Raw genomic sequence first — 22,370 nt, 5'->3', positions numbered from 1 at the left:
GAGCCAACCGAAGGGTTGGGAAGGCGCCCCGTGGGGACGGACGGAATAGTTGCAGCCATCGCTCCTAACAGGCGGGGGGCGTCCATGCTGAAGATCTCTCCCGGAGGTCGGCTTTGAGGGGGGGTGGGTGGCTCGACTGCCCCGGGAAACCCATCAGTTATTAAAATAGTAACACTCTTTGAGCAGCGCTGCGTATTTGGACCCCAGAATGAAGCGAGATTGCAGTGTCGATTAAATGGAGGGAAGTGCCCATAGAAATCTTTGCTTGTCAGCCCTGGAGTTTCAGACCCCTATTAGGCTAGGCAGCTTCCTGTACCAGCAGCCAGACTGTCCACTGGGGGAAAGTACATTAGCATCCTGCGGAGGAGCCCACCACATTCTACCACCAGCCGACACCCCCCCGCCCCCCACCACACGGAAGGTGTAAAGAGCCCCAACAAATACTACTTAGGCTTCTATTGGCAGAGGAGAAACGAAACACCCATGGTCTCCCCAACAAAGACAAGGTAATAGGCGAAGGCCAGAGGTGGCCCTTTTGAAGACAAGAGCTTCTATTAGTCACCAACCGTGTCCAGGGTTAACAGCAGCAGCAGCAACAACAACAGCAGCAGCAGCAGCAGCAGCAACAACAACAGCAGCAAGGAAACCTTTCCATAAAGAGCTGCGTGGCTGCACCCTTGGTTCTGGGGCTGATGTTCCATAGAAATAAATCACTCCTGGAGCACTAGGAATTTTAGGCAAGGAAGCCCTTTTCCCGTTCCCATCTCACAGTGTTTCCTGCTGTGGTAAGGCTGAAGGAAAGAGAAGCTGGTAGTGGGGCAGGTGTTAGGAAAGCGGGCTGTGCTACCAGCGTCCCTAGGCTTGTGGCCAGACACCTTCTCTGGGTGTAGGAGCGCCGGGTGCACACAATGACGAAAGTTCCATGGCTCGCTCCTGTTCTTTGGGACCCTGCAACAATGGTAGGGTGCTAGGCCTGGGCCAGACACCTGCCTCTCTCTAGCCAGGGTAACCTGGGGGATTTCCTGACACACACAATAACTTGCTGCTTGGTAAAGAGGATTTTCTGACCCAGGACCCAAATACCAAGGCTGGGCCTAAGACTCAGAATAATCCACTGTAGTCGGGGCACCCAGTCCCAAGCCTGGGGGTAAACCCCACGCTTAGATAAACCAGGCCCCAAATGCAGCGTCTGTGCTCTTTATGTAAAAAAACTCATGTGAGATTCACAGATCCCACCAGGGCTGGGTTCCCCGCAGTTTAGCAAGAGTGTAGATGAGCTCAGAATCTCCCAGACACGACCCCGGTGTCTCCAATTACACAGTTACATTTCAACAGTTCCAAGCTTGTCCGGAAAATGATTTTATTCCTGCGGGAAGGGGTGCAGATGGGGGCAGACGCTGAGTCTGTCCCTTTAGAAGGAGCTGGAGCTGAGGGGACAGAGAGCTGGCTGCGCGGCGCCTCTTCCGAAACACCTGAGCATAAGCAGCCGCAAGGGCGAGCGCAGGACGCGGGGCGTGGACGCCGGGCTGGGAAGAGCCCCGACCAAACCCGCGGGTGGCTCTGACTCTCCCCTTCGGGAGGAGCTCTGCGCAGAGGCCGTGGCTCGCGCGGGCAAGTCACCTGTGGCAGCCTGGCAGGGCAGTTCTCTCCCGCAAATAGCGACATGCTCTCGGTTTCTGTCGGCCTTGGCCTGGCAGAGCCGCTTTCCGCTTTCTGGCCTCTGGTGCGCCCGAGGCGGGAGAGGAGCCCCGGCCGCGTGGACCCTAGCTTGCGCGGCAATCATCGCGCCTTGACTCTAGGCCCAGCTGCTCAGGGAAGGACAGCCCAGGGCGCGCCCAGCGAGCTTCAGGGGGTACGGAAGTGGTTAGGGCAGATTTCAAGGTGAACAACTAATATTTTAATTACCAATTCGTTAAAAACACAAAACAAAACCAATCGCGGTGGCAAGGCCAAGAAGAGTTGGAAGGCAAAGAGCTGATTTCAATTTCTGTAACCCGACGACCCTCCAGGCACAGGCCCTTACGAAGTGGGGGCAGCTTTGTGGATTTTCACTTCCCTTGGAAATGTCCAAGCCCCTGCAGGAGAACGCTCCCAGTAAAGAGACGGGAGAGCGCAGCTCCGGATGAGAACTCAGGAACCGACCCGGGCTTGTCACTCACTTGTGTAACTTAACTGGGATACGGAATGGGGCCTCCTCTTTATTAACCCAGAAAGGTAGGCATTTTAGTCTGTGTGCCCAAAAGATGTCTACAGACACTAAAATTGGAAGGAAAGAAAGGGAAAAGGGCAACATAAATTCTATACGTGATCTTTACCCATTTTAAATATGACACATTTCTAGAGATTAGCCACAGGATATCAGTTCTGACTGGTTTTTTTTTTGTTGTTGTTGAAACGGAGTCTCACCCTGTCGCCCAGGCTAGAGTGCAATGGCGTGGTCTCGGCTCACTGCAAACTCCGCCTCCCGGGTTCAAGCGATTCTCCTGCCTCAGCCTCCCAAGTAGCTGGGATTACAGGCGCGCGCTTCCACTCCCAGCTAGTTTTTGTATTTTTGGTAGAGACGGGGTTTCACCATGTTGGCCAGGCTGGTCTCGAACTCCTGACCTCGTGATCCACCCGCATCAACCTCCCAAAGTGCTGAGATTACAGGCGTGGGCCACGGCGCCCGGCCCAAGAGGAGTTATTCTAAGAAAGTATTTACTGTGAGACAAAAGTAGATGGATACCATCTTTGTCAACTGGAGAAAAATCTGGGATGGAATTTATGGAAAATTCGTGCAATAAATGAATAAACCACAGTTATGGGGTGCCTGTGAAAGACATAGGACCTGGAGCATGGTCAGAATTGTAGCAATAGCAGAACCTGATTGTTCTGGTGCTATTTGGTGTAGGGGGTGGGAGTGGGAAAATGGGATTCTGTAATTGTGCTAGTTGGTTTTGTGTTTGGGGTGCCATGTTGCCAGGGTGGCACCAGCAGCTGTAGTAATCATAAACATCTATACAGATCGCTATGGGTTGCAAAGAATGCACATACTGTAGCTCATTTACTTTAAGGGACTTGAACAGCTAGCTGTGCAACTTGGGGAAAATCACCTAACCTCTCTGAGCCTTGGGTTCACCTTTGTAAAATGGAAAGATTACACAGACTTTAAGACCCCTGACTCCCCTCCAGGGAATGTAGCTAGCCAATAGGACCAGTAACTCAAGAAGAGCAGAACCTTTATTTAAGCTCCTTCCCTTAGCTACATAAAACTTACCCTGTAGGACTTCCTAGGAACATATTTTCATGTGGCAAACAAAGGTCATTCCAGGCACGAGACAATGGTGAGGGAACAAATGTTCATTGAAAGCTCTCCACGCCAAAGCCACGTGGTAACAGTTGGCTGGTGCTGCCCGGGGAGCCCGGGCTCCTAGCATCAAGAGGTTTCCTTTGGGGTGGAAGTTCTGGTTCCCAGTAGGGACACCAATCTTTGAGACCTCCAAGTCACTTCCTCTTGTGGATTTAAATCATCCTCTGTCCTCACCCACCACACAGAATGTGTTATACAATGCCCAAACAGTGTCCACAGGCCCTAGTTTCAGAAGAAAGGAAGAAAATGGGCAACGACTATTTATTTGCCTAACTTTTACCCAATGTACCAAACCAGATTTCTGTACCCAAATATTACCCTTTCTTCTGAGGCTCTTAATTTTCCTTTATCTCTTGGATGTGAGAATATATTTTGGATAGAGAAGCATAAAAAAAAAAAGTTATTCCCTGCCTTGGATCAGAAATCTTGGTGGTCTCTTCATAACAAGAGTAAAACAGCTGGCTTTTCTTATCCCATTATCCTGCAGCCTGGTCCCTGAGTGGTAACATGTTAGCCCACAATGACCTCCCAATTAATTCAGAAACCTTTCCTCAGGTAGAGAGGGTCAGACACCCAGTTTGCTTGGGAAGAAAATATGCTTCACTCCACTGGGCAAGCAGACATCTGCTTCTGTGAATGAAGCCTGGGCGGCTGTGGGCAGCTGCGGCCCCTCCCTGCTAAGCCTGGGCGGCTGTGGGCAGCTGCGGCCCCTCCCTGCTGTTCAGGATGGACATGTTGGGATCCACTGTGGCCTGATGGGGCTGGACAGGTGGCGGACTCTCGGGAGGCCCTACAGAAAGGACACTGTCATTGATTTCCTTCCCAGAGATGTTAGCTGAGTGGGCTGTGGCAGGGCAAGGCAGGGTTGTTGGGGTCAAACCAACCATTATTGAGCCTTTCTTTGTGTGAGTAGATGGCTGATTGAGTGCAATGGCTGAAAGACTCCCTAAACTCCAAATTAAGTAGAGATTGAGCTGTTTTTCCACATCAGTATAGATGGCCAAGCTGAATAATTTTGTCAGCTGACATTCTCTTCCTTTTCACTCCTCCTTAATTATCCCTGGAATTCAGGTCAATGCAAGGTAAGAGTTTCCTGTGCAAGGTATAAAAGGACTATATTATTTGGATAGTTTTATTTTCCTTTTTTCAAATTAAAAAAATTTTTAGAGACAGGGTCTCCCTCTGTCACCCAGGCTACAGTGCAGTGGTACAACCATAACTCACTGTAACCTCGAACTCCTGGGTTCAAGCCATCCTCCAACCTCAGCCTCCCAAGAAGCTGAGGCTATAGGTGCACATCACCACACCCAGCTAATTTTTCAATATTTTTGTAGAGATAGGGTCTTGCTATCCTGGGCTCAAGTGATCCTCCTGCCTCAGCCTTCTAAAGTGCTGGGATTACAGGTGTGAGCCCCTGTGCCTGGCTGGACAATTTTCTTGATCTAAAAAAGATTCAGAAAGTCAACCTACATACTAAGGTGGTTAGAGATGGCCTGCCCTAACTGGGTTATGTTAGTCAATGGGCTCCCCAGTTTCCAGGAGCCACAAATATCGGGCAGAGCATGGTCTCCTTAGTCAGAGCAAATATTAGGACCTTTAAGCAGGGAGGGAGCTGTGTTAGTGATGTCTGTATTTAAGGAGTGTTTCATCTGCTTGGAGGGGCAGCCCGCCCTTCCAACAGCCTCCTGCTTCCCACCCCCTTTGTGGCCCCTGCCCTTGCCACCAGCCAGGATCCTGCATGCCTGGACCCTCTCTGAAGAATGTGGAATGGCCTCTACTCTGTCAGTAACAGAGGCATCCTTTTGATAACCTGATCGTGGCCACTCCTGCAGTTTTACTGTTGCTTCATTTACCAGGGTCTCTTTTTTTCCCCACCCTTTTCTGCCCTTAGATGTCAGCTCTAGCTCTGGCTCTGTGGGGTTGCAGTTTCAGCCCTAGGCCAACCGCAGGCCCAAGCTTCCCAAACAAGTTTGCCTCTCCCAGAGTGAGTTGCTACAGGCTTCTCTGGCCCAGCAGCAGGACTTACAGGGTAGAAGGGCCCTTCTGGCATCAGGGGTTAGGGATGACCATCCCTGTCCCTTCCTGGGGGCTTCTCAGTGCAGGCCAAAAGGCTCCTAAGAAAGACGCCAAGCACCTGGGGCCTAGGACTAAGAAAGCCCTGCATGGGGCCCTGATGTGGGTGGCTTCTGCCTCCTCCCAGGGACACAGGCCTGCACTTAGAAGCTGGAGAGGCTGCCCCTGAGCAGAGCGAATCTCCAGAGGCCAGTCATGGGGCACCAATCTGCTAGGGGCCAGGGCTGTCTAAATGCGAAGACAACCAGGCTCCTAGAGTTCTGTCAGCCACCTTCTACCCCTCTCTGACAGCTCCCACAACCCTGCCTTTTCAGGGACCCAGCTGGGCCCTCTCCTGGCTGAGAGCAACCTGGATGTATGGGGACACTTACATTCTGAGAAGCTTGTCCGAGGACATTATTTACCAGCTCCTTTCCCCTCACCGAACAGGTCTAGACCCTGGGACCACAGCTGTGCCATGCCATTGCTAAGGAGACCCATTTTTTGCAATGAGAGAAACATTCGTTTTCACAATGATTTCCTTTCCATGGCTGGAGCACTCCAAGTGAGCCTCAGGCTTCCCTGTGGCTTGGCCTGCTCTGGGGCCTGGCTTGACCTGAGGGGCCAGAGCAGCCCTGGCCACTCCCAAAGCAATTGGATGAGCAGGCCAGAGCCACGTCTTCAGGGCACAGCACAGAGACACAGCTGGAAAACAGGGACAATTAGCCAGCGGCCGGCAGCCTGGGCCATAAAAACGCAGGAAGCGGCCACCGCAGGGCGGAGGGAATGGCTGTCCCTAATAAAGCGATTGTTCCAAAGAATGCCCGCATTCCGAAGACATAGGCTGGAGCCTCAGCCTCGGCTTCCAGAGCTCAGGCCTGGGAGCGGGGATGGTATGGGGGATGGAAAGGGGAATTGTGTCTCCAGGAAGAGGAGGAAGATGTTTGCTAGATCAAAAGTTCGAAGTGCCCACCACTTAACCTCCCACATTCCCGCCCCATCAGGTCTGCGGACCTCCCCTACTGCCCTTCTCTCAATGATTTGGATTTTGTAACGGGGTTTGCAATTTACTTCCGGTTATATTTCTCAGGAAGTCCGATGACACTCGGCTGTCCAGGCCAGGCGCTGGAAGTCCCCCAGGAGGACCAGCTCGGTCTCCCACCTCTTGAGTGCGCAGCTCCTTGGCCCCTGAGTACCCTACCACCCCCATTTTTAGCCTTCTTCCTTACAAATACGAAAGGTGGGAGGAACCAGAAAACAGGGGATCCCGCAGCCCTAGGCTAGTTCTGATCGCTTTCAGGTGTCTGCAGAGGCAACTTGCTGGTTGTCACCTGTAAAATGGGGAGGATAAAAACACCTCCCAGGTTTTGTTCTAGATCCTAGGGGGATGTGAGGCTCAAGGGAGATAAAGGACACTGGAGAGCACCCCAGAAATGACAGGATGAAGGCGATGGTGACAAATATCCGAGCGAAACGCTTGACAATGAGAACAGACAAGTGCAGGTCTCCAGGAGTGCCGCGAGCGCCCGCGGGTTCTGAGAGCGCTCAAAGCCGCCGAGTCAGGCTGCCCAGCCCGCCGGGCCTCGCCGCAGTGATCCTCATTCCCGAATCTGGCAGCGCTGTCAAAGGCTTGTATAGGAGGTGAACGGCGGCCGCAGGCCCACCCCACGCGGTTGCTGAAACCGAGCTGGGCGCGCGCAGGAGCCGAATCTCGCCGCCTCTGCCCTCCTGTCGGGGCAGCTCCCGATCCCGGGCTGCGCGGCTCCGGTCCCCAAGACGGCCACTTCCAGCCCTAGGCCCCTTGGCCGCAGCGCTTCCCAAACCAAGAGAGATCCTTTCTCAACTCAGAGCTTTTCATTAGCAGTCGTTAATAATGGCCCTGAGTTGCCTTATCATCTCCTGGAAATGAGAAATAAATTTCTTCGGAGAACGTTTCCCTTTGTAAAGGACAGAGAGTTTTAAAGATATAGGTATGATGTAAGACACATAAATACCTAGGTAAGCATTAGCAGAAATTCTCTTTTCCTTATATTTAAGTATAATAAACATACAAGTGTAGCTCAATGAATTTTCACAAACTGACATTCTATGTAACCAGCAGCCTAAGAAACTGCTTTACCAACGATCCCCTAGCTCGCCTCCAGTTATGCACGCCAATAACCACTAGCCTAACTTCTACCACATGCCCATTACTTCTGTAGTTTAAAACTTCTGATTCTTGAATGTAAACGTTTAACAATAAATCGCTTGAATTTAACTCAAATTTCAAATGTAAGATGAAGTCAGAGATGCAGCCTGAATCTAGGATCATAATTTGTCTTGTGCGGAGGGCGAGTAATTTCCTTGGGCAAGAAAATAACTGATTGGAGGTGACAGTTGTTTGGGGCTGCAGTCGTCTGGGCCAGGAGCACAGGGCGGGAAGGAATGGCCCATCTCTTAGGGCTCTCTGCTTGTCACCTACCAGGTTGGTCAGAAACGTTCTCATCAAAGCAATGGTTCTCTTTTCTTTTCTCTTTGGGACAGAAGGAGTTTCTTGACCGCCCCCTTCCCTGCAAATGCATAAACAACCACTGTTCCTGTCTCCAAGCTCAGATTCCCACCAAGATAGCCTTTTCTCTTCCCCTCTCTTTTGTAAGTCTCTTGATTTCATTCTTTGAACCTGTGATTGGAGGTTAAAGTGCACCAGGTTGGAAGGAGGAAGCTCTTAACAATAAAGGTTTGAATATTTAGCTGTGTCAGGTCGCTGCCCTCTCACGAGCCTCCCTCCCCTTTATCTTTTAAAATGCAAATTATGTTTCGAGGGGTTGTGCGTAGAGTGCGCGCTGCGCCTCGACGTCTCCAACCATTGGTGTCTGTGTCATTACTAATAGAGTCTTGTAAACACTCGTTAATCACGGAAGGCCGCCGGCCTGGGGCTCCGCACGCCAGCCTGTGGCGGGTCTTCCCCGCCTCTGCAGCCTAGTGGGAAGGAGGTGGGAGGAAAGAAGGAAGAAAGGGAGGGAGGGAGGAGGCAGGCCAGAGGGAGGGACCGCCTCGGAGGCAGAAGAGCCGCGAGGAGCCAGCGGAGCACCGCGGGCTGGGGCGCAGCCACCCGCCGCTTCTCGAGTCCCCTCGCCCCTTTCCCTTCGTGCTCCCCGGCAGCCTCCAGCGTCGGTCCCCAGGCAGCATGGTGAGGTCTGCTCCCGGACCCTCGCCACCATGTACGTGAGCTACCTCCTGGACAAGGACGTGAGCATGTACCCTAGCTCCGTGCGCCACTCTGGCGGCCTCAACCTGGCGCCGCAGAACTTCGTCAGCCCCCCGCAGTACCCGGACTACGGCGGTTACCACGTGGCGGCCGCAGCTGCAGCGGCAGCGAACTTGGACAGCGCGCAGTCCCCGGGGCCATCCTGGCCGGCAGCGTATGGCGCCCCACTCCGGGAGGACTGGAATGGCTACGCGCCCGGAGGCGCCGCGGCCGCCGCCAACGCCGTGGCTCACGGCCTCAACGGTGGCTCCCCGGCCGCAGCCATGGGCTACAGCAGCCCCGCAGACTACCATCCGCACCACCACCCGCATCACCACCCGCACCACCCGGCCGCCGCGCCTTCCTGCGCTTCTGGGCTGCTGCAAACGCTCAACCCCGGCCCTCCTGGGCCCGCCGCCACCGCTGCCGCCGAGCAGCTGTCTCCCGGCGGCCAGCGGCGGAACCTGTGCGAGTGGATGCGGAAGCCGGCGCAGCAGTCCCTCGGCAGCCAAGGTAAGCAGAGGCTGCGCCCCTCCGGAGGGTGCTTGGGAAGGCGCGGGTCGAGCCAGTGGCTGCTGCGCGTCACGCGTCCAGTGCGCACAGGGGCGTCCCGGGCTGTCTGGGAGCTCGGCGCCAGGAGGGGCACGGCCCGGGGACAAATTCGGGGGCCTCTGGCCCCTCGGGGCTTCTCTGACCTACTGAGCCTGGGAGTGAATATTCTGAGTCTCAACACCGTGTTCAGGCGTCCTCTTTCCAAGAGCTCCTCATTCGCAACCCCGGGACACCTTCGGGAAGCTCCGGGGAATGTCGGCGTGAGCACTGCTGGACGCGGGCAGAATCGCGTCCTCCGGCACTTGCTGCGGCATGCATTCCTTGCGTGGCTCCTGGCCGCCGAGGAGAGAGGGAGGCTCGAACCTTCTTGGGCTAGGTCTAGGCCGTTTATCTCCGCTCTCTCTTTCCCCATCTGAGCCATCTAAGAAGAGAAGTGACCGGGGGGAGGGGGGGGGGTCGGGGGATGGCTAGGCTGTGTGTGGGACCGGGTTTGGCCATTCGGGCCAATTCAAGGTACAGCGAGCAGACAGACCAGGGAGAGCTGCTGTCGCTGGGAAGAAGGTGCTAGCCCCAGCTGCTAAGGCGACGGGGGCGCGCCCCGTCTCTGAACCTCTGACCTGTGAAGGAGTCATTTCAAGCAAAAGCTGGAAGGCTAGGGGCAAGAAGCCTAGGGGCAGGCGTCTGCGGAGAGAGCAGGGAGACGGGGAGGAAACCCTGGTGGGAATTAAGCCGCCGCTCCAGGTAGGGGTCATTTCTCCCAAAGCTTCCTTTCAAGGGTGTCAGGGATGTCTGTGAGTGTGTGTGTGTGCAGCTGAAAAATATCCTAGGTTTGCCGGACTGTGGGGCTCATTGACTCCGGGTCTGCCCCTTCTGGTGTTCGAGTGTGTCTAGAGGTGGCAAGGAAGTGCGGTGGGGAGAGTCCTAGTTGAGTGCCCCCTTTAAAGTCTTTCCCCAGCCCTCAGCGCTTCCGCTTTTCTTGCTTCGCTCCTTGCTGCCCCAATTGGGCAGGCACGCTGGTTATGGGCACTTTGCAGAAGTTTATAGCCAATTACAACTGTATAAATCAAAGCGCCCTTTGGGGGCTGTCTCTGGGCATCGGTTTCTGCGTCACTGTGCATATGCTAGGGAGAGTCCTGGTGGGAATGCCGCCGACCGGGGAGAAGGCCACAGATCAGCCTCGGGTGAGCCTCAGAGCTTTGGCTTGGTCCCTTCTCCTAGAGGAGGCGCCTTTCTCCTAGCAGGGGCTCCCAGATCCTGGCTCCCAAAGACCCACTTTCTACAGCCCCTGTCTGGGGCGCGGTTGGCGGGGGTGGCGCACGCCCTAAGGAAGACCTTTGCGTGTCCCGGGAGAGCGGCCGCGGGGTGAGGGCCGGGAAGGGGGCGGGAGGGAAGCCGCCAGAGCCCAGGCCGCGGGGTCAGCAGATGAGAGGCCGCTGTGAAGTCCTGCGCCGAGGTGGCAAGGCCGCAGTCGGCGCCGGGTGCCCTTGTGATGTTAATGTGGGGTGGCCGCAGCCCGCGGGCCGGAGCCGGGCTCCTCTGCGGAGCGTCATCTGTCAAGGGGTGGGGGTGGGGGGGGGGGGGACGCGGCCTGGCTTGCTTTGATATACACCTTCCCAGCCCTGCCATTGTCTCTTTTAGGGCCCGGAAAGAGGGTGGTGACTTTCGCAGTCAATAATGAATTCTGACAAGTCCCTCTCATCCCTCCCCTCCATAGCCCCGCTCCTAGGTTCCCAGGGGGTGTGGGGCGCCTCCAAGGCCCTTGGGGCGCGGGTCGAAGAGCGCTCAGGGTCTGGTCATCGCGTTGCCCGGCCCGTCCGGGACACTGAAGGGGCAGCACCCGAGCAAGGGTCGCTCCGAGATACTTCCAGGCGAGTCTCCCTCCCGGGGTGTTCGGCTGAGGGAACTGCCCTACGCCTCAGCTCCGGAGGTGTCCTCTGTGGCTCCAGCCAGGCTCCGGTGCCATCCCCGCCTGATACTATCTGCGTGACCCGGTCTGATTCTCCATTTCCTCATCTGTAAAAAGGGGCGAGTACCAATGGCAGCCTAGAGTGGGTTTGAGGCGGTCACGCGTGTCCGAGCGTCCACCGGAGAAAGTCGCGTTGGTTCCCTTTACTTTCATAGCAGGCGCGGGGTCGGGGCCGCAGCCCCATTCAAATGCGCCTGCAGGGTCGTGTTTATGTTAATACGCCTGGCGGGGAGGGGGATGAAAGCCGGGGCCGCCATTTGCTCAGTAGTGGTAATTCAAACAGAATGTGGTTGTTATTAAGGCATTGAAAGGGCTTTTCTTTGATAAGATCGCCTTGTCCTGCATTGTTTGCGGCTGTGTTCCCCTTTCAGCGGCTCGGGGGAGCTCCCTCTGATCAGGCCTGTATCTTCCCAGGACGCTTTTGTTGTGGTTTGCAAAGGGTTTTACCTGAACAAAGTCAGCCTGCGGGGCATTAAACACCTCCAGGCAACTCCCAGGCCCTTCAGATCTTTCTGTGGGATTGGGCACTGGGCGATTGAACCTGTTCAGCTGCAAGAAGACCCAAAAGTGGGACGGAGCCAGAGAGAACAGCTTCTGGCCAGGGCTCTGCCAAGGGCTGAGCCAAGACAGACCTGGTGGAGACGCCAGGCTCGGGCCTGCTCCAACATTGTGGACACTATTTGTCAAGGCCCTTCAGTAAAACAATCAATCTAGGATTTAATATGTTGACTCAATCCAATGAGCATAGATCACTGGTCAGGATAACTCTGGCCGGATTTGCATCAGGAATAAATGGAGGATCAAAAAAGAAAAAGTACCAAACACCAAACCTGGTCTGGGCAGGTATAAAGTGTCCCCAGCAGGAGGGGTTTTCTGCCTGTTCTCTCGGCCAGAGTCCAGCTCAGAATTCCACCTGATGGGCCTGGTGTGTCTGGGGGATGATTCTGGCGACTTGTCAGCTCCTGAGCCCCGCTTTCCACTTGTAGTAAAGCAAAGTAGTAACCCCCACACCCCCTCTACAACATGTGCCCACAATGACAGCTGTTTTCGGGGTGGGCTTCCATCTCTGGTAGGCCTGGAAATCTGGATGTTTCCAGGATCCCGGCCACTTCACCCTGCCCCCTTTCCCTTGGTGTCAAATATATGCCAGTACTGTATTTGGTTTACTGAAAGGGTGGTTACATTCTGCTATCTTCTGTGTGAATGAGGTTTTCACTTTCCTTAATTTTTAAAAACCACTTAATACCAAGGTTAGTTTAGTTGCCTCCACTAGCCTCATACCCTCCCCCCACAGGACCCTCTGGGGGGTCTTGTCAGACTTGGCAGGAACCAGCCAAACCCGGGCCCCCCAGGGTGGTGGAGGAAGAGAAATGTCCCTGGGTTAGGGAGGTTTGTCATTACCCATGACTGATGGGCTGCCTTGCAGTTCTCAGCCCTCACTTCTCCTTCCTCCACAGTGAAAACCAGGACGAAAGACAAATATCGAGTGGTGTACACGGACCACCAGCGGCTGGAGCTGGAGAAGGAGTTTCACTACAGTCGCTACATCACCATCCGGAGGAAAGCCGAGCTAGCCGCCACGCTGGGGCTCTCTGAGAGGCAGGTGGGGACCGCCTAGCTCCCTCCGGGCGGGCCACTGCCTGGCAGAGGACCATGAGAGTTAGAAAATCTGGCTGCAGGGGCCATCTAAATCTGTGGAGAGACTGAAGCAGGAGGATGCAAGCATTCGTCTTTGGAGTCCTTTTTTTTTTTTTTTAAATAGAGATGGGGTCTTGCTTTGTGGCCCAGGCTGGAGTGTAGTGGTACAATCATAGCTCACTGCAGCCCTGACTTCCTGAGCTGAAGGGATCCTCCTGCCTCAGTCACCTGAGTAGCTTGGACTACAGGCTCGAGCCACCATGACTGGCTAATGTTTAAATTTTTTGCAGAGATGGTCTCACTGTCTTACCCAGGTTGGTCTCAAACTCCAAATGATCCTCCTGTCTTGGACTCCTAAAGTGCTGAGATTACAGGTGTGAACCACCATGCCTGGCCTGGAGTACATGCCCCCCCCCGCCAACTGTTGAAACGCAGTTTCACTCTTGTTGCGCAGGCTGAAGTGCAATGGCGCGGTCTCAGCTCACTGCAACCTCTGCCTCCGGGGTTCAAGCGATTCTCCTGCCTCAGCCTCCCAAATAGCTGGGACTACAGGCATGTGCCACCACGCCCGGCTAATTTTGTATTTTTAGTAGAAATGCGGTTTCTCCATGTTAGTCAGGCTAGTCTCGAACTCCTGGCCTCAGGTGATCCACCCGCCTCGGCCTCCCAAAGTGCTGAGATTACAGGTGTGAGCCACTGTGCCTGGCCCTGGAGTACTTTTTTTAAAAGCCTCCTTCTACCTTTAGTCCTCTTTTTTTGATGTTGTTGATTTTTTCTGTCTCTCTCTTTTGAGGGATATAAGAAGTGTGAAAAACAGCCAAGGGTATTAGTTTAATCCAGAATTCCATTTGGGTCTATAAAGACATATTAAAGACCTATTCTCTTTGTTTCCAGCACTGTACCTAACAAAATAAACTGAATAAACTACTCAGTCTCTCACAAAAACTAGAGGGACAAGACTTGGTTCAGGAACATTTTATATATATAGTCTAGAAAAACAGGCCAACTTCACAGCCAGGAAGCCACACAATTAAATCTCATTTTCAGCTCCAAGGTGAGGAAAATTACGTTTTAGTTTAGCCTTGAGGGGCCAAAGGTTGCCATTTGAAGTATACCACCCAGCACTGGCCTCCCTTTGCTGTGTAGAAAGGGCCTTGCAGTTTCAGTTTTCCTTGGTTCTGAGACTTTAAACTTTTCCAGTAAATACGTAGATAAAAGTTGCTTTGAAAAGAAACCCAGGGAACAAGGAAGGAGGAAGACTCTTCCCCATGAGGCTGAATTGGGCCTAAGAATGGATCCAGGGTTGGGCTGTTATGGGGATGCCCGAGGAAAGCTTCTAGAAGGACTTGGAGTTCTGTAGCTGGAGCAGAAGATGTTGATGATACTGCTGGGTACTGTTCCTCTTTTCCCTCACATCTTCACCACTATGTGCTTTTCTCCACCTTTCCATTTCTAGGTTAAAATCTGGTTTCAGAACCGCAGAGCAAAGGAGAGGAAAATCAACAAGAAGAAGTTGCAGCAGCAACAGCAGCAGCAGCCACCACAGCCGCCTCCGCCGCCACCACAGCCTCCCCAGCCTCAGCCAGGTCCTCTGAGAAGTGTCCCAGAGCCCTTGAGTCCGGTGTCTTCCCTGCAAGCCTCAGTGTCTGGCTCTGTCCCTGGGGTTCTGGGGCCAACTGGGGGGGTGCTAAACCCCACCGTCACCCAGTGACCCACCGGGGTCTGCAGCGGCAGAGCAATTCCAGGCTGAGCCATGAGGAGCGTGGACTCTGCTAGACTCCTCAGGAGAGACCCCTCCCCTCCCACCCACAGCCATAGACCTACAGACCTGGCTCTCAGAGGAAAAATGGGAGCCAGGAGTAAGACAAGTGGGATTTGGGGCCTCAAGAAATATACTCTCCCAGATTTTTACTTTTTCCCATCTGGCTTTTTCTGCCACTGAGGAGACAGAAAGCCGCCGCTGGGCTTCATTCCGGACTGGCAGAAGCATTGCCTGGACTGACCACACCAACCAGGCCTTCATCCTCCTCCCCAGCTCTTCTCTTCCTAGATCTGCAGGCTGCACCTCTGGCTAGAGCCGAGGGGAGAGAGGGACTCAAGGGAAAGGCAAGCTTGAGGCCAAGATGGCTGCTGCCTGCTCATGGCCCTCGGAGGTCCAGCTGGGCCTCCTGCCTCCGGGCAGGCAAGGTTTACACTGCGGAAGCCAAAGGCAGCTAAGATAGAAAGCTGGACTGACCAAAGACTGCAGAACCCCCAGGTGGCCTGCGTCTTTTTTCTCTTCCCTTCCCAGACCAGGAAAGGCTTGGCTGGTGTATGCACAGGGTGTGGTATGAGGGGGTGGTTATTGGACTCCAGGCCTGACCAGGGGGCCCGAACAGGGACTTGTTTAGAGAGCCTGTCACCAGAGCTTCTCTGGGCTGAATGTATGTCAGTGCTATAAATGCCAGAGCCAACCTGGACTTCCTGTCATTTTCACAATCTTGGGGCTGATGAAGAAGGGGGTGGGGGGAGTTTGTGTTGTTGTTGCTGCTGTTTGGGTTGTTGGTCTGTGTAACATCCAAGCCAGAGTTTTTAAAGCCTTCTGGATCCATGGGGGGAGAAGTGATATGGTGAAGGGAAGTGGGGAGTATTTGAACACAGTTGAATTTTTTCTAAAAAGAAAAAGAGATAAATGAGCTTTCCAGATTTCAGATTCTGTATTTATCTTCAGATTTTGTCTGCAACTATTTTTTATTTTTTAAAGAAATGAAATATCTTCTCTGCTTGCAAGCTGATTTGGAAAATTCAGAGAGGGAGTGGAGGTTATCTGGACAGCCTCATTTTACCCCAGAGCATCAGAAGCCTGAAAGAGTAGGTTCTGAGACCTTCCCTGCCCCCAAGCCTGAGCCCAGCCTTGGAATGCGTGGCTCTCCTGGGGGTGCCTTTGGGCAAAATGCACATCTGAATGGCCAGGTGCTTCCCAGCAGTCAGAAATTATGGGGGGCGGGGGTGAGAGGGCCCCCTCATAGCATCTCACCAAATCCACATGGAGGCTTTTTGCAAACAGCAGGCAGTTCCCTTCTGCAGTGACTCCCTCCTAAGGACGCCCCACAACCCAGCTAGTTAAACGTGAGCATTAAATTTTTTTAAAAAAAAATCCCCCTAGTTTCCCAAGACAGCATTTCCATGAATTTAGTCTTCTGTAAATCACTGGGCATTTCCGTGAGCCCTTTCTGCCTCCACTCTCTTCTCTGTCTTTGCAGTTTCCTTATCCCCGACCGCGCCCCCCTTCCAACCCAATCACCCCACAAACAAGATTTCTAGACCCAGTATAAAATGATCCTTTTAGTGACATTTCTTGTTATCTGGCCGATCCACAGGGGACCGGGCTGCAGCCTTTAAAATTTTTGATCCTGGAGGCCGCCGAGCTGAACTTTCCGGCAGGACCCAGGCGAGGGGGGCTTAGCCCTTCGTTTCGATCTTCCCACCAACATCCGAGAGCCTAATCAGCGCGCCCACGGAGGCGCCTTAAGGGCAGTTGGGGAAGATGAGCAGAGCCGGGAAACAGCAAGAGGTATAGACCCTCTGCAGCACCTCTCCAATTCCGCGGCCCTTCCGGGTGGCGTATACAGCTCCAGGATTGGGAAAGGGGCTCCGGTGGCCCGGCCCGCGGGCGCCTGGCCTCGAAGCCAGAGGGAGGAGTGCGGGGCGTGGGGTCGGGGGGTGCCGGGCAGAGGAGGAAGCCGTGTCCGGGTCCGCTGGGCGAGGGGTCCTGGGTCAGGGGTCCTGGGTCAGGGCCGGTCTGAGCCCCGGTGCACCGCAGGTCTCCCCGCGCCCCGGCCGCGCCCACAGGCCCGCCCCCTAGCCGCCGGGGTTGCTATGCGTTGCCGTGAAACGCCTGTCAATAAACCCTGTTTGGACAGTGGAGCAAGAGCACATGGGTTGTTTGCTTAGTGGTTAGAGGTTCAAAAGTCGACATTGTCCCGCTGCAAGCGATTACAAGTTCTTCCCCTTCCCGGGGCTCGGTCCCCTTGCACGCGGGTACGGGGCCAGGGAAAGGAGCTCGGCTGCTCTCTGAGATGCAAGCACCCGGCTTGCTGCTGCGAGCGCCTGGCAAGCCTCCCGGGCCACGGAAAAAGGCGCAAAACCAGGACCCTCTCCGGCAAGTGAGGCCACCGCGCTTCTAACGCCAACTGTGTCACCCCCGAAGCAATACCTACGGAACAAGGGATGTGGCACGAGTAGGGAGCGCAGCTTGAGGAGTGTAAGGAGGCCTGCACAGGGGCGCTTGAGGTTATTTGAGACCGGATGACCTCGCGGCTCCTGACGCCTCCAGCGCAGAGCTTGGGGTCCGGGCCTCCGAATCCCACGCCTCCACCGCGTCCAGTCGTCGGTTCAGGCGCCAGAGGGCGCGCGCGCTCTGGGAAGAAATGGGGCTTGGGCTCGTGAACCCGGAAAGGTTCCAGTTTTCACCCAGTTGGGAGGTGCAAGCGCCTCTGCCGACTCCGGCTGAGCCCAAACCCGGGCACTGCAAGATTTTTCTACGTTGGTCGTGGGCCTGTTGAAACTAAGTTAAAACTAAGTCAGGCAGGGGAGATTCTTGGATTTGTTGAATGTTTAAGAAAAACAAAATTGGGGGAGAGGGACTATACCATTCTAAAAGGGTCATTTTGCACACGATGTTTTCTTTCTAAAAATTACAGTAATGTGGGCACAGTATTAATATATGGTAATACTAGAAATTTAGGATAAATATGAGAATAAAACCTGTCAATATTGTGGAACAGAGGTTTAAAAAAGTGTCTATGGGCCGGGCTCGGCGCAGTGGCTCACGCCTGTAATCTCAGCACTTTGAGAGGCAGAGGCGGGCGAATCACTTGAGGTCAGGAGTTCGAAACCAGCCTAGCCAACATGGTGAAACCCCGTCTCCGCTAAAAATACAAAAATTAGCCGGGCGTCGTGGTGCGCTCCTGTAATCCCAGCTATCGGGAGGCTGAGGCAGGAGAATCACTTGAACCCGGGAGGCGGAGGTTGCAGTGAGCCGAGATGGAGCCACTACACTCCAGCCTGGGCGACAGAGAGAGACTCCGCCTCAAAAACAAACAAACAAAAAAGTATTTATGGAGAATGAACAGCCTGAGTCTTCTCCCCCACACCCCGCCGTGAACAATTCGTGGATTTATCATATTCATCCAATAAAGTTAACACGATGGACTGCCAATGAAAGCAACGAATATTTCATTGCAATGTGTTTCATTTCTTTCTAATAATATCCAGAAAGATGCCTACGTCAGTGAAGAAAATATTAAATAACAATCTAAAAACACACATAGCAATATTCTTGCTGTTGTTGTTCACAACCACTCGGAAAAAAAAAAGAGGCAACAGACAGAAATGAAAGAAGTCTCAGCTACAGAATGGCAAGAAAAGTTATTTTATTTATTTATTTTTTTCTGAGATGGAGTTTCACTCAGTCGCCCAAGCTGGAGTGCAGTGGCATGATCTCAGCTCACTGTGACCTCGCCTCCTGGGTTCAAGAGAGTCTCCTGTCTCAGCAGCAGGTGCATGCCACCATGCCCGGCTAATTTTTGGTCGAAAAGTTATATTTTAGGGCCACTCTTTGCACCTCGTTTTAGACAGGTTGCTATTTACTAGCCTACTGACCTTGGGAAGGCCCCAACCTCTGAGCTACCACTTCCTTATTTGTAACATGGGGATCCAATGGGGAGCCAATGTAGCATTGTATGCTTATGACTAGACCCCAGTCATGATATGAGCAGCTTCTTGTACTGTATTCTGCAAAGTGCTGGAGAGTCCTTACAAAGAGCTTTTGAGCAAGATAATTTCTCAAATTATGATATAATAACCCTTTCCCAGAATTTTTTTTCTAATGCATTCAGCTTTGCTTACTTTGTCAAAATTGCCTGAAGTCTGTTGTTCCTTGATTACCACTTCCTAAGCATCTGCATAAAATCTTGAGTGGCAAGGCACTAAGTAGCATTTCAGATGTGGCGACAAGTTGCTGATCTGTATAGCTCACTTGCCCTTTCATTTACTAGAAGACATGTTCCCAACTAGACCATCTAGTTTCTAGCTGTACTTAGGAGAATAAAGATTAGTTGAGGATGTAGTTGAGAACCTTCTAATAATCCATCAGCACACACTTTTTTTTTTTTTTTTTTTTTTGAGACGAATTTTCGCTCTTGTTGCCCAGGCTGGAGCGCAATGGCTCGATCTCGGCTCACTGCAACCTCCACCTCCCAGGTTCAAGCAATTCTCCTGCCTCAGCCTTCTGAGTAGCTGGGATTACAGGCGACCGCCACCATGCCCGGCTAATTTTTTTTTGTGTATTTAGTAGAGACGGGGTTTCACCATGTTAACCAGGCTGGTCTTGAACTTCTGACCTCAGGTGATCTGCCCACCTCAGCCTCCCAAAGTGCTGGGATTACAGGTGTGAGCCACTGCGCCTGGCCATCAGCACACTCTTAACCCAAAAGGAGCAGACAGGCAGATACTCTAACAAGATGGCATTAGAAGTTTCTTTATTTTGAGATAATTTCTACCTCAACACCTCAATATTAATTCTGTACTCTTCAGGAGCCACCCCAAGAGTACAGATTTAATATGAGGTACAGGTTTAACATATTAAACCTGTACCTCAGGCTGCTGAGGTTTAAATTCTCTAAGGCTGATTCATCCTTAGATGTTGTTTTAAGAAAAATGTTTTACTCTCATCTCCAGAATTCTCCCTTACAGTAAAATTACGGCAGCAGATCTTGCATTAAATTGGTTTTGTTTCAGAGTATAACAAAAACTTTCATATCTGAGTAATGTAGATTAATTTGTAATTATTTAAAATAAATATTTAACTTATCTTCTTAATCACACTTAGACTGCGCAAATTTTCAACCCCACAACTCCTACATTCAGTCAATTTTCCTTTGCCTTTTTCCTTTTGCCTCCTGCTCTTCTTGGAGTGGGTGCACTATGATTTTAACAAACCAAGCAGGTTTTAGAGATGTCTGTGGGGCTAGCTGTGTGACACTGGGCCAAAAGAATCACCTGCTGTCTTTTTTTTTTTTTTTTTTTTTTTTGAGACAGAGTCTCGCTTTGTCACCCAGGCTGGAGCACAGTGGCGATCCCGGCTGACTGCAAGCTCCGCCTCCCGGGTTCAGGCCATTCTCCTGCCTCAGCCTCCTGAGTAGCTGGGACTGCAGGCACCCGCCACCATGCCCAGCTAATTTTTTGTATTTTTTAGTGGAGACGAGGTTTCACGGTGTTAGCCAGGATGGTCTCGATCTCCTGACCTCGTGATCCACCTGCCTCAGCCTCCCAAAGTGCTGGGATTACAGGCGTGAGCCACCGCGCCCGGCCTCACCTGCTGTCTTCTTTCTTTAGTTACAAATCAGAGGAATACATATATATAAATAAAGATAGAGATATTTTATATTTAGCTAGAAATCAGGGGAATACTATATATAAATAAAGATAGACATATTTTATACATATTTACACATATATAGACATATATGTATAAAATATCATGACTTTCTAGAAGGTTATGACATTAGATTTAGAAAAAAAACCTCTCAAATTCCAAATAAAGAAGGTAGACTCTGTGAGTTCCAGAGATTATACCAACGTTTACCTTGACATTCTTCCTGGAGGAATCAGTCCAGAGAAGGTGGGGGCAGCACTTAGGTGACCTTTTGGCTCCTGCATCTTTAGTGCCCAAACATTACATTTGTTTTAACAACAGCTTTTCCCAATTGGAATTTGTCATTAACCACAGCAGATATAGATAATATCAACAAGGTTGCCAGAGCCCCAAAGTTAAATAACCAGTAAAGCAGGATCCTGGTGATTCTGTGCTAGAGATGTAATCCATAAACCACAACACAACCAGTTTTGATCCATGAAAAAGACTTCCCTGAGATGAAATGATTTTCAAACCATCCCCTCACACGCACATTTACTTAAAAATAATATTTATATCACGTACTGGGTTTATGTGTCCAATATTTTATTGGTAAGTAAAAACCCCGGGCAGTTCATGCACTATCATATTTGAGTTTTAAGTTCGAAACTAAAAAGGAATTTTTTCCTAATTGCTCATGTGTTATCTCAGAACTTTCAGGATTAACAGTCTGCTATCTCAAACTTAGTATCTGTAGTATGATGATAATAGGTTTTATGCAAGTGGTAGTTGATAAGTTCCTCTCCAACCTCAGGGAAGCAAACAAGGAAAAACAATGCAGAGCTAAAGTCATTGTAATACAAACTTATGATGGCTTGTTATGTGGCACTTAAATAATTTTAATTTATTGATAATTAGTAGAATCAAGAACAAGGATTATATACCTAAACCACAGATTAGGAGTTGTTAAAAATGACCAGGGCAGGCTCTGTTTCCTACTCACGAAATAGACTTCAGGTATTGTTCTTTCACTCTGTATAGCTAATATTTAAAAAACAACAGCTACAGCAAAACTTAACAGAACTAGATTCTGTTTTCAGTCTTCACTCGGCCCTCTCTTTTCTTTTCTTTCATTTTTCTTTTTCTTTCTTTTTTCTTTTCTTTTCTTTTTTTTTTTAGATGGAGTCTCGCTCTGTCTCCAGGCTGGAGCGCAGTGATGCGATCTTGGCTCACTGCAATCTCCGCCTCCTAGGTTCAAGCGATTCTCCTGGCTCAGCCTCCTGAGTAGCTGGGATTACAGGCGCGCACCACCACACACAGCTAATTTTTGTATTTTTAGTAGAGACAGGGTTTCACCATGTCGGCCAGGCTGGTCTTGAACTCCTGACCTCATGATCTGCCTGCCTCGGCCTCCCAAAGTGCTGAGATTACAGTCGTGAGCCAACGTGCCCTGCCAGCCCTCTATTTTCTAGACAGAAGCAGCTTATGTCATGACTGGGGTCTAGTCATAAGCGTACAATGCTACATTGTCTTACATGACTTCACTGGATCCTCAGGTTACAGATGAGGAAGTGGTAGCTCAGAGGTTGGGGTCTTCCCAAGGTCAGTAAGCTAAGTAGTAACCTGTCTGTAAAACGAGGTGCAAAGAGTGGCCCTAAAAAACATATAACGTTTCTTGCCATTCTGTGGCTGAGGCTTCTTTTATTCCTACTTGTTGCTGCTTTTTTTTCTCAGTGGTTATGAACAACAACAGCAAGAATATTGCTATGTGTATTTCTTATTATGTGCATTGCCAGAAACAAATAGAAAAAAATACATAAATAAGTCAGAACCAGACATCACTGTCTAGTAACAACATAGAAATGTAGAAGAGTGCAGGAAGAACAAAAAGAAAGAATGCTTGTCTGGAATCCGCACATAAAAACTTAAAACATTATTTTTCCCTTGGACCACTTTGTTAAAAATAATGCGTATTTTAGAAATCCAGATTCTTGTATTTATTTTCATTCATTCCTATTATTTTCATCAAATCTATGAATTTTACATAAACATCTTTACGCTTTTAGATCGCTGTTAGTGATATATTGTTATATACGTGGCACATTAGACAATGATTCAGATTCTGGTAACTGGAAAATGACAGTTCCTGGGCGTGATCACAAGTCTACAGAAAACCAACAATCGACATTTA

At 51.4% G+C, this 22,370-nt stretch overlaps 1 protein-coding gene across 2 annotated transcripts; it reads left to right on the top strand.

Moving 5' to 3' along the window:
* Positions 1 to 8,207: 8,207 nt before the first annotated feature.
* On the top strand, positions 8,208 to 16,689 carry CDX2 (caudal type homeobox 2). Of its 2 annotated transcripts, none has more exons than XM_016925110.4 (3): positions 8,208 to 9,140; positions 12,603 to 12,748; positions 14,240 to 16,689. In XM_016925110.4, the coding sequence occupies exons 1-3, from the start codon at positions 8,600 to 8,602 to the stop codon at positions 14,492 to 14,494; spliced, it is 942 nt and encodes a 313-aa protein (XP_016780599.1). In that variant the 5' UTR covers positions 8,208 to 8,599; the 3' UTR covers positions 14,495 to 16,689. The 2 variants fall into 2 exon arrangements, with proteins under 2 accessions (XP_016780599.1, XP_024204258.1); XM_024348490.3 differs by having other exon boundaries at positions 12,603 to 12,744; positions 14,240 to 14,475.
* Positions 16,690 to 22,370: the final 5,681 nt, after the last annotated feature.

Source organism: Pan troglodytes, chromosome 14 (assembly GCF_028858775.2).
Source record: "Pan troglodytes isolate AG18354 chromosome 14, NHGRI_mPanTro3-v2.0_pri, whole genome shotgun sequence".
NCBI lineage: Eukaryota > Metazoa > Chordata > Mammalia > Primates > Hominidae > Pan > Pan troglodytes.
Note: the sequence above shows the minus strand (reverse complement) of the source record. Positions and strands in the feature narration are given on the sequence as shown.